The sequence below is a fragment of the Brachycentrus maculatus genome, unplaced genomic scaffold, assembly GCF_059751285.1.
Source record: "Brachycentrus maculatus isolate JH-2025_06_01 unplaced genomic scaffold, ASM5975128v1 h1tg000326l, whole genome shotgun sequence".
NCBI classification, from domain to species: Eukaryota; Metazoa; Arthropoda; class Insecta; order Trichoptera; family Brachycentridae; genus Brachycentrus; species Brachycentrus maculatus.
In genome coordinates, this window is record NW_028281075.1 from 195,168 (window position 1) to 207,885 (window position 12,718).

General features: G+C 31.6%; 1 protein-coding gene across 1 annotated transcript in view; it reads right to left on the minus strand.

The window, feature by feature from the left end:
• LOC148304177 (reversion-inducing cysteine-rich protein with Kazal motifs-like) overlaps window positions 1–12,718 on the minus strand; it is a 49,483-nt gene that overhangs the window by 33,791 nt on the left and 2,974 nt on the right. Inside the window, exon 2 of the mRNA XM_088268513.1 lies at window positions 12,454–12,509. Within this exon, the coding sequence (XP_088124639.1) occupies window positions 12,454–12,509 (56 nt within the window). The remainder of the gene's footprint in view (window positions 1–12,453; window positions 12,510–12,718) is intronic.

A 12,718-nucleotide genomic window follows, 5' to 3' on the forward strand; every position in this document is an offset into this window, starting at 1 on the left:
ACAGAATACGTGCAACAATCAGTAAGTAAAATGAACAATTTCACGAACTGAACGGTCTATAATGACTATTGTAAACCGCTTCGGTTCTTATCCTGGTGGTACATTTATGAGAATCTCACGAATACTTTGAGCTTTATTTGCGTACGTCGGAACCGAAGTCACATTCTCCTTTGGCCGATCCATTCCGAGCCCTAAATGCAACACATTGCAATTATGTATTTTTTTCATCCGTTGAAACTTCACAGCAGGTGCGTGTATGTCACCCTTCATTTCGTAATTCGGGCCTCATAATGAAAAAGTTTCTGCTAAATATAATGCTTCTTTTATCTCACTAATAGTTGTCTCTAGTAAAATTATTGTGATTCAAGTACAATGTTTCGAAATTGGATCATATGTTTATATCGAACTTCTAAGAATTTGAGTAGTGTGGTTGTCATCGTGGGTAGAATTTATGAAGTTACACGCGTGTAAAGTGATCACTCAAACCAGCCTATGACGGTCATAAGCCCCGTAAATGCCCAGACTTCCATATTCTTCGTTATCTATATTGAGATGTCAAAGAATAATGTATTTTAGTCAAATAAAAAATTATATATTTTTGAACCATCTTAAACAACCGGCATTAATTGCACAAAGTCTGCCTTTTTTATTTTTTCATATATTTTTCTAGCGCCAATGAAGAAATCAAGTAAAAAAAATATATTATACATGTGTGAACATTATTATATCCAATTATTTCCCAGGATCAAAGTAACACAAGTAGGTGATTAATGATATAAATGGTGTTATAAGTGGGCGCCGAAATAAACATCGATAAAATAAAGGTCATCCCGAGCCACCAGCCTCGTATCGTATCCTCTATTTGCTTGATCTATTTTCATACATGACATCTAAGAAAGTGATAAAAAAAACATTAAGTCTTAACATGTGTGACCGACACAACCCATAGTCAAATATAATGTGTCTGGAGCTCGTTACCGAATACGAATTATTATCCATTCATATGACTGGAAGATAATTAGAAACACAATAAAGTGATAAAAGCAATTATAATCTATATAAATATATCGTATTGCTTTGGACTTCCATCATAAATTTTTGATTCATTATTCAATTAGAATGTGCCGTTAAAAAAAGCGATTGTCTACAGACACATCGCTCACTTCTTTCAAGAACGTTATAAATCAAAAATCGTCAATTTTCAGATGTTCAGTCATGTTTTCGGAATGCCCAGAAAATGTACTATATCCCAGCAAAAGTGGCATATTTATAACTTAATATTTACCCGCTACAGGGCAGAAAGTGTTGTTTTTGCATTTTGAAGAAAAGGTATTGTTTAATTATTTTTTTAAATATACTAAATATTTTTCGAATGGAGAAAAAACCTTCAGGTTTTACCTGAAAAGATCTGTTGCACAGTAAAAAGTTCAATAAGTGGCTTGATATTTATTTTTAATACATTGTATTATATTTTTAAACTTTAAAAACGTTCTCCTGAAAAATCAAGTTTTTTGATTTATGATGTTCTTGAAAGGAGTGAGCGACATATTTACAAATTATTACATTAGTTGATGATATTTTATTAAACCTTTCATTAATACCTACAGTGTTCCGCAAACTTTTTCTGTTCAAGGTACATCTGCCAAATCAAGAAATTTTTGAGGTACACCAAAGAAAAAACAAAGTTTATTTAATATTAATTTATTATAAAAATTAGTATAAAGCGAAAACATTTATAACATATTATGTTTAATTTAAACGTGAGCCTATTTAACTGAGCGTAGGCGATCAAAATTTGGAGCAATTGTTTAAAAGGATGTTATCTTCAAAAAACTATATTATTATTACCAGTGTGCCGCGGCACACATTTTGCGGAACACTGCGTTAATTGAAACACTGATAGTACACTGGGATTTCATTTCTACAAATACTCAGACTTCCATATTCCCTTCTCAGTAGACTACTTCATCTATGTAGAATTATCATTAAAAATCTTGATATAAATAATTCCCAAATGGAGCTATAGCGGCATTTTTGAAGAAAAATTTGGACATAGGTGCTCTAAAATATTGTGAATAAACTGTGAAATTCTATTTTTAAGCTAGTTTCAAAGAATTACAAGTACTTAATGCGTCTTGGTTTTAAAATGATCATAGAGAAAGTACGTACATACATATGTTTGATGTTTTGTTTCCGTCAGTCATATTTCTACTTTATTTCAGAATATAAATTACGCGAACAATATGATATTTGTGGTCTCTAAAACCACGGAAGCTTCGCACTTAGTATACAAGTGATTATGATAATTAGCATTTTTGTGACGTAACATAACCGCAACTTTCTTATCATCATTTTGTGGGTACATAAAAGCTTATCTTGTTAAACCTATCGGAATGCGAAAAAACGTTTTGATAATTAGGAATAATTTGATTCTAGTAGGTTTTTCATAGTATACATATACATTTTTTTTTAAATCTTTTGCATTACATAAATTCAAAAACAAAAAATATTAATGAAAAATAAAAATGAATACAAAAAAAGATCCCACAAAGGAATGGCCTGTGTGTGGGTATACAAAATAAATAGTCATGGTACAGGGTATAAGGGTATAGGTTTCTAAGTATAATTAGTTAATACAAAATACAAAAAACTTAATATAAAATACAAAAAAAATTGCTTCATATGGTTTAACTGTGGCGCCATGCTTCCGAAACCTTAGTTGCACTAAATGGTGTATAGGGCAGTGTATCGCACCGACGCTGTGTTATATTGATAGTTAATTAAATGAAGGCCAGGTGATCAATCCTGCGCCTCTAATATGATATTAGGAGATATTGAATGTAAAAAAAAATACTTATCTATTTTAAACCCCCTGGGGAACGAACCCAAAACCTCTAGAATAGTAGCCAAACTTGCTAACTAACACACAAAGGAGGTGATAGCGAGATAAATATTTGCAAAAAAATATTCCATTCGGATACAGATTTGTATAGGGTCGTAGTTCTAATCTACTGTCAATATATTTTTAATAAAATTGTTTAATGAGTTATTTGTTTACAAACTTTAAATATTTTTTGCTACTAATTAATTATGAAAATGGCGCTCAGATCTATTCTCACTTTTACAATATTAAATGCCTTTAATATAATTCTATTGTAGCTGGTACACGAGTACTCGTGAACCGAATCGTAATATTTTGTATTTTAAAAGCTTTATTTACTTTGTAGTATGGTAATACAACACTCTCCTTATCATTCATCGTTCACTGTGTATAATTGTACTGAAAAAGTCTACTTCACGCCTACCGGTTTCGGAATAACCATAAATAACCATAAACCAGCTCAACTATAGACTATACCAACTTAAGTCTATAGTTGACCTGATGAGGGAATCCTTTAAAATATAATGCAATATGGATTTTCAATAATAGGCAGATTGAATATTAGACAGTTATGTCTAGAATTCAGTACAATATGCTGGTTTTATGTGAATAGCTTAAAATATTTTTTTTTCGAGTATCACTAAACTTAAATACGTTAAAATGCCGAACGTATAATAACAGATGTATGTATTATATAAAGCTTCAAAAGCGCATACTTTCTAGCAAATCGTAAAATTCAGACCAAACATTGTTATATTTCCTCCGTCTAATCTAATCTATTTTTCCAATGTCCTGTCAGAAGGATTCTATACACAGAGATCACACAAACATGCAGAAACTTTTTTTCACAAATTTCGATGGGTATTATGGCTTCTTTTGTGGCTATTTTCAGGAATTTACGCTGGATATAGTACCATATATACATATACATTATACAGTGGCGTGCACAGAGTTTTTAATCAGGGTGGGGAGTAAGAAAAACAGCGTTTTATAATTTTTTTGTAAACTTATCAGTCATAACTCAATGATGCGTGTTTAGTCGCGAAAAAAAATAACTAAGAAAACTTTTAAGATTTTTAACACATTTTTTATTATTTTTTTACTATCGCAGTTTTTCACATTTTTCCATTCCATTAGGGTAGGCACTGTTTATTTGCCTATATGAAATTAACGCCACTGACTGTTCACATTCTCGTACATACGTTTCTTCTTAAGTAGGCAATATATTAATCATTTTAAGAGCTGCATATTTCAAGCACTTTTTTCCAGTGATTGTTCTTCCTCGCAGTGGCACTATATTTATATGCTTTGGGATGCAAGTAAGTCAACTAAGCGTGGCAATTAATTTGACTTATCTCTCCACTTCTAAACTAACGAGGTGGCAATGCATTTTATTAGTCAGCCCTCGCGTCGGCTATTTTAGCTCGACTCGGAAGAAACATCTCCTCGCTTGGATGCGCTCCTGGTACCTAGAGCTCTGCCCAGATCGGGAATGCAGGAAGGAATGTATCATCCCATTGTATGTCACCTCCTAGTGGCGTGATGAATGCGTAAACTGATTGAATTCAAGCTGTCGCTATGCAGTATTACTGCCTAGAAATGCAATTACTTATCGCCAACGAGGAAAACACGTCCAAATCGTTTACGTGGATAAAGGATTTTTACAAAACGCAGTTATAAGTAATTTATTAAAATAATGTTTTGAAATGAAGCAACCCTTAAAAACGTGTAAATCTCGTGTTACGTACCTACTTACAAAGTTATTGTAAAAAACAAGATTTTGTTATTTTTAAAACTTATTAATTGAATTTTTAACATATTTCCAAAAATATTAAGAAAGTTGTTTATTAAGCTTATTGACATTTCATTACAAAAAAAAGCTTTGCAAGGGAAGGTCAGTTAGGAAGCCTTTATTCTTCTGTATCAGATCTGGGAATGCGGTGGGACAGCTTTCAATAATAAAAAAATATCTAAATACGGTGTTCATTTATTTTTAAAAAAAACTTTTTATTTATTGATCTTTTTCGCAGACACTTTGTGGTACATTTTATAATATTTATAAAATAAAACAACCATGTTTTTAACCATTTTTCATTATTACATTTTTTCTCCGACCGGTTTCGACAAGAATCTTGTTATCATCAGAGTACATCCTTAACCCTGATGATAACAAGGTTCTTGTCGAAACCGGTTGGAGAAAAAATGTACCAATAAAAAAGTGGTTGAAACCAAAGCTGTTTTTTTTTCTAAACCTTTTGATTTATTTTGAAACTTTTTTAAATATTTTATTATTTTTTTTATAGCGGACTTTCGAGTTTAACGGACACCCCCTCCCGCCGACTAGACCGTTATATCGAGGTTTTGCTGTCCTCGGAATGAATGAATTAGTCGGCGCGGCCACCGGGCGCGAGGAATGGCTACCCACGGATAGGGCCTCTCTACTCACTTCCTTCTGCGCGCGTGACCGGCATAACGCCAGATAAACATGATCAAAATATTATAATGCTCATGCTGATGATCACTACTTCTCAATCCTTGAATGCGATTAGGAAAAATCACGGAGCACCGATAAAAAAAAAATAAAAATAAAAATAATAAAAAAAAAAAAATATATATATATATATATATATATATATATATATATATATATATATATATATATATATATATATATATATATATATATATATATATATATATATATATATATATATATATATATATATATATATATATGTATATATATATATATATATATATATATATATATATATATATATATATATATATATATATATATATATATATATATGCGTTTTTATTATTTACAAAAATAAGTCAATTTCATACTATTTCTGTGAGCCTAGGCGGCTTATTATTGAAAATGGGTATCAAATTGTAGTAGAGTGGGTTCAAACCGAGAAACTCTGACTCAAGAGTCCACGACTTAACCACTAGACCACAACCCGACGCGAGTATTACTTTACTTTAATTACTACTCTGTAAACATTTAAAAAACATTTCAATAGTTGAGTCGGCAGTTACATTATGGTAAGGGCCTAAAATGAATTAAATCACAAGTAAATTTTCTTGAAACCAAGGTAACATTTGACACAATTGATTTTTTTGCTTAAAATACAATTTTTGTATCGGAAACATAAGTTTTTCTTCGAAATGAAAGTACGTGTATGAAAAAAAAGAGTTGTTTAAAGATTGCAACATTAAAAAAAATATATTTATTTTTTCAATATTAAAAAAAAAAAATTGCGCGTGGATAACGCGGAACGTACGCGTTAAGAATTTGAATTCTGCGAGCTCTCCCTTTGTGGTAATATCTATCCATTTTTAATTTAAGTTTTACTTGACTAATAACACTAATTCTTAAAATCTATTGTGACACGTGTTTCGATGCATTCCGCATCATTTTCAAACACCATGTTTGATACATTTAAAAAAAATTGTATCGCCTCCACTGCGCGCTACTGCACGCCGCTGCACGCCACTGTCCACTATCCTCCGCAATAAAGTGACTTTTAGGACATAATTTGCTTTGGTCCCAAAATTTACTTCCATATGCGTGTCCATTGAATACGCGAGAGATGTGTGGGAGGAGCTCGATCGGTGATAAATTCAACAATCTCAACCCATCCGCATATCAGTTTTTATGTATACAAATATACTAATAGAGTATTATCGCTCGGGAAGAATATCTAATTTAACATACTTAACATATAACAGCCGATATAATCAATGTTTTCATTCATCATTTTCTTTTGCAAAATTCGCCTTCGTAAAAACGTTGTTGTCGTAAATTGGTAACGAATGACGTCACAGAAACGAATCCACACTACTACTATTACAACTCTAAGTAGATACATAAAGGGATATGCCCCTTAATACACCGATGACGTATAGCGGTGCCCGTTTTTCGTTTTATTAAAATATCTAAAGTTTAAACATTCACATCTCCGTCACTTCTCTACAGATTTTAATAAGAATGTTACCGATAGTCTTGTGATTTTTCATATTAATTTATTAGCCAATAATAACACACCAGAAAAGGGTAGCACACACTAAACATACTGATTTTTGTGGTAAAAATCAGTCCAACAAATCATAACGCTCAATGTGTGACTCATACTTTTGAAGCGTCAAAGGCGTTCAAATTCAACCGAGTTATAAAAATAAACTGTCTCATAAAATTATAACTATTACTGTTTTATCAATATATATGGTACATATAACTTTTACGCACATATTTTATCAATGTGAAAAATTTACAAGAAAACTTGAAAAAAATAGCTCAGTAAAACATTACGCCTGGGATGTAAAGTTTTGAATTTAAACTGATTTTTGTTGATATTTTAATCTTTAGTCAAGTGCCGTTAAGAAATTTATATAAAAATAATAAGAAATAATGCATCAACAAAAAATTTTCATTGCTGATTTGTATGTAGATATCACACGAAAGTATCTTTATAATATGATCTAAACCGCGACTGATATGCAAATGTAAAATATTCTTAGTAGCCAAGATTATTTTAAGCGGTTTCTTCCACGCGTTTGGATGCCGATGGGTTAATAATACAATTTGTAGAATCCGAAAAAGAAAAGAAAAACTGTCATACCACAAGTAAACATGTCCGAATGTATTGCCTCGCACATTTTAATATAAATCTTTAAAGGATACATTGTGAAACACTCGAACTGCTTACCACATGCTGGTAGAGAAGCAGTAAAGAAGTTTTGTTCAGATCACATTTCAAGAAGATTTATGTACGTATTTGAGAGCAATAACATTGAATAGTGAATGGTTTGCTGAAATCAAATTTATTTTTTAAACATATAATGTACGCCTCCGTAGTGTAATGGTCAGCACGCTCGGCTACCGTTCTGGAGGTCCCGGGTTCGATTCCTAAGGGGGGTAAAATAAATATAAGTGATTTTTCACTGTAATATTTATTCAATATTACCCTGGACTGGTACCTGAAGCGGAGGGCTGATCACCTTTCCTTCATGTGTAAACGATCAAAATAACACTGCGTTTATATGACGCAGTGCCCTATGCACCATTTGGTGCAGATAAGGGTTTAACTAACTTATTAACTAACCATCACGTCGCTTCCCCGCAGGGGTAGGCAGAGAGAATCGAACGCCACACCATTCTGTCTGTCTTTGCAAACGTTCTTCGCATCTTCTACATTCATGCATCTCCTCATACATACCCGACGATTATTACGGCTCCTGACCCGGCTGCTTTCAAGTATTTGACATACCTGATGTATTATTATTATTATTTTTAATATATAATAATCATGATATTTTACCACTAAATTTTTATTTAAAAAAATGCGAGATGCACATCCTCAGACGAATGTGTAGAAAAATCATTGTTTGACAGAATTAAAATCGAAAATATTATAAAGGAATGTAAGGCAGTTCAGCCTTAGGGATAGTTAAAAAATTAAGACTCAGTATTCGTTAAGTCGTAAGTAATTTTTTTCTAAACCCAGGCAACATTTCACTAATTTGATTTTTTCTTTAAACACCGTTTTTGTATTGAAAATATAAGTTTTTCTTCGAAATAATTATATGGTTCTGAAAAGAAAAGAGTTGTTGAAAGGAATAGAGTTTAGAAAAAATTGTAAAAAAAAATTCTGTATACATCATACATTCTAAAAAAACAAAAAAAATCCAATGTACATTTTGAAAAAAAATCCGTCGTAGAAAGACGCGTTACCTCTTCGGTGGTTGGCCGACGAATGAGTTCTGTATTTGCAAATATCCCCTTAAGAAGGGTTCTTTCAGGTGGTATGGACATGTGGAGCGAATGGATAACGAGAGAATGACTAAGAAAGTATATGTGAGCGGGTAAACAGAACGAGGACGGCCGAATAATATTTGACACAATCAGATCAATCAGAACCTAAAATGTGCACAAAAGTCTGCGTAATCGGGGAGTAATGTAAAGGAAGCGAGAAGTGTTTGTGAGGACAGAAGAGTGTGGCGCTCCTTCCTCTCTGCTTATTCCTGCGGGGAAACAGTTTGATGGCAGTGGTAATAGTTAATATTATTGTTTATTGCGTTAGTTAAAATATCCATTCGGCTACTCACGTTTTAGTGTGTTATGAAAGAAAACAATAAACAATTTAACACCGGAACAGGACGACTAAATACGGTTTGAAAGGATCTTCCGGGACATGTCCAATGACCACCGCTTCTTTACAAATTTACTACATTAAATATACGTAGGTACCTGTGCAACATCCTTCCTACGAATGGTCTGCCTAGTACTAGTAGTCAGTTGTCGGTGGAATGAAAAAAAAATGTTTTTAATCTACAAAGAATAATTATGTCATTGTTATACAATAAAATAAGAACTATATAGTTTACTCCATGTGTATTTTATTTAACCAGTTACCGGATTTCGTCCTAACCGATATCATCAGACTGGTATACATCATCGAATCCGGTCACTGGCCAAATAAAATATATGTGGAAAAAACTATTTATGTAGTTGATATTTTATTATATAAAATCCTAGAAATTTTTTAAATAAAAAGAAAATATTTCTCTTCATGCTAAAATATTCAATATTTTATATTCTTGACATATTTTCATAAAATCCCACATCAACACCCATATATTGACAATAGTTTTTAGGGATTTTATCTCCTAGTGAGGTGATAACTCCGTCGTAATATTGTGTATAAACTAGGACAAAGATGCTTGAGTTATGATCTTATTTTCCTCCCAAGAATCACGCAAGATGTCGCCTCTAACTCGCATATGGATGAGTAATTAGGTTTGTATTTAATTTATTTTGAAGTTCCAAAAAAGCTGTATGGATGTTAAATGATGGATAAAATGGTGAATATTATTTACTGATTCCGTATTGACTTTGTGGAATGACATGTTGATTATTTAAAAAAAGAAAAAAACTTGTACAATACCACTAACGGAGTATTATTTTATTACACACGACTAGTTTCGAAAACTACAGTTGTTTTCATCGACAAGTGATTAGTATTACCAACGAGCAAATAAATATGTTGTCCGCCTCCGTAGCGTAATGGTCAGCACGCTCGGCTACCGTTCTGGGGGTCCCGGGTTCGATTCCCGGGGGGGAGGGGTTAAATGAAGTGATTTTTACACTCTAATATTTATTTAATATAATATTACCCTGGACTGAAGTGGAAGGCTGATCATCTTTCCTTCATGTGTTAACAACGATCAAGATAATACTGCGTTTATACGGTGCAGTGCCCTATGCACCATTGAGGTGCAGATAAGGGTTTGAATTAATATTTTGGCAAAGCATATTAATAATTAACATTTTAACTCATATTTCCTAATACGTATACTTATGTAAATAAAGATGTAAATCGATCAGATACGTATGGTAATTGCGGGAGTTAGGTTCTATAAAAACAAATTCCGAATTGGGGAAATATATCTACATACATGCATAAGCATGCATTTTTAAACAAATTAAAAGTTGTTTCGTATTACTTCCCACCCTCATAACCAAACTGTGGGATAATATTATCATTCTGGCAAAGGTTAGAGTTTTTTATTATTCTTTTATCGTCTCGGGACAGTTAGTTTCGAGAGAGGAGACAACAACTTTCCGTTGTCATCTCGGTTTGGCAAACTGCCCACGCTGTATGCGGGTACCTACGTGCTGGATCCTGGGCTGCCTTCCCATATCAGGGTCCAAATAGCTTAATAATACTTTATTAACTACATCAATGTTAGGTTACTGATAACTTCAACCCGCTCAGTCCACGGAGTATGTCAGCAGGCATAGACAAAGGATGAATTGTCAAAAAATTCAATTTGCTTCACATTACTAATACTTGATCATTCAGATCCACATTTCTAACGGACGACTAATTAATTCCATTTAATTTATACTATTTAAAAAGTACCTACCCGTAAGTGTAAACATTTATGTTTAAAAATAAATTAACCAAATAGACATCAAGGTGTGACTAAAATTTTATATTGAATTATCCGATTTCCATAGAAACTTCGACCAATGAATATAATGTCATATATATATATATATATATATATATATATATATATATATATATATATATATATATATATATATATATATATATATATATATATATATATATATATATATATATATATATACGTCTGAAAGAATCCGAGGCCCGAGACGCTCACTTGGGCCTACTGCGCCGGTATGATAAGTTTCCACTCGTATAAAAAATTAATGAATTGGAAAATATTTCAGAAACCTTATTTTGATGTAACAACGTATCATAATAATTGAAAGTCAATTATTTTGAGAAGATTTTAACTTTAGGATTATGAGGAGATTTTAATGCATAATTTGATTATTATTTATTTCGTATTTCATTATAAATTTCAAGTAAACACTAATCGAATCCAAATCATTTGGATACATTATTATTGATTTTTTATTTGTTTATAAAATAATTTGGTAGGCATATTAACTTTAAAATTGGTAATATTTGTTCAACTGTTATTTATACCTACTACCAAAGTGACGTGTTTCATATTATTTTCTATATGAATTCTATTCTTTTTCATCACAATTTAGAAAATTTATGACTAATAATAATTAATACAACAGAATTTTATTTTGTTTGTAAATGATAATATTTGAACATATTTTGTTCGAAATAATGTCAGGTTGTGGTCCCTTGAGTAGTATCGCGGACTCTTAAGTCAGAGTTTCTCGGTTCGAACCCACTCTACCACAATTTTATGCCTTTTTCTAATAATGAGCCGCTAAGGCTCACAGAAATATTATGAAATTGAAATATTTGTGTAAATAATAAAAACACAAATATTATTGACACTACTAATACAATTACTAATCGAAAAATTAATTGGCTTTCTTTTGTAATTAATATGGAACCCGTAACGTAATTATTGCAATCGGGCGTCTACTCAGCTTTTAAAATGTACAATTGCTTTTGGTAACTTTTTAAATAATTAACTATTGAACTTGTCTGGTTTAAAGATTAGAACCCGAGACATGATGTGTAAATAGTGCAACATGTATTACTACTGTGCGCATATTACCACCATATATGCTAAGTAGAACGATTGATGATTTAATAAGGTTCATTACTTGAGCGGTTCTCACCACATGTTTTAACTTTCAATCCCAGAGCTACGAGTGATATTTTATTCGTTTTGATGGTGTTACATTTGGTACCTTTTAATTCTCGAAACAGGATCGTTACGTCGAACGCAACACTTGTTTTATTGGATACATGTGTAACTTTTCAAATGTATGAATGAAGTATTAAATTACTGAAACCTTTTTTTAACGTTTTTTTGGACACATTACAAACATTAAATATCCGTTATTATTATTAATGCAATTTTTATCATACCTATATTTTTTTAACGATTTTTAATATACGAGTATATCAATTATCATTTCAAACGTCTCAAATCGTTTTATTTTTATTTTTATAACAAGTACTATAAAGTGCCATCTCTTGAATTTAGGTACAACGCATAACTAATGAACTAATAATCTAAATATAAAAATAAATTACCTTTTCACAAACAGTCCTGCAGGATCCTGTAGCGACTGAACAACAGGAAGAAACTTCTGAAAAATAAAAAAATTGAAATTAATATTTTTGTCATGTTTGGAAACTACTCTTATCTTTCAATAGTTTTCTTTCTTTTGATTAAAAAAGGATATCGATGCTGAAAAATAGCAGTGAGAGTCACGAGTAGGTACTATATAAGTTTTATAAATTTGTAATGGGATTAATTTAATTTACGTTTGCGTAAGTCTGGTGGCGTCTAATTCTG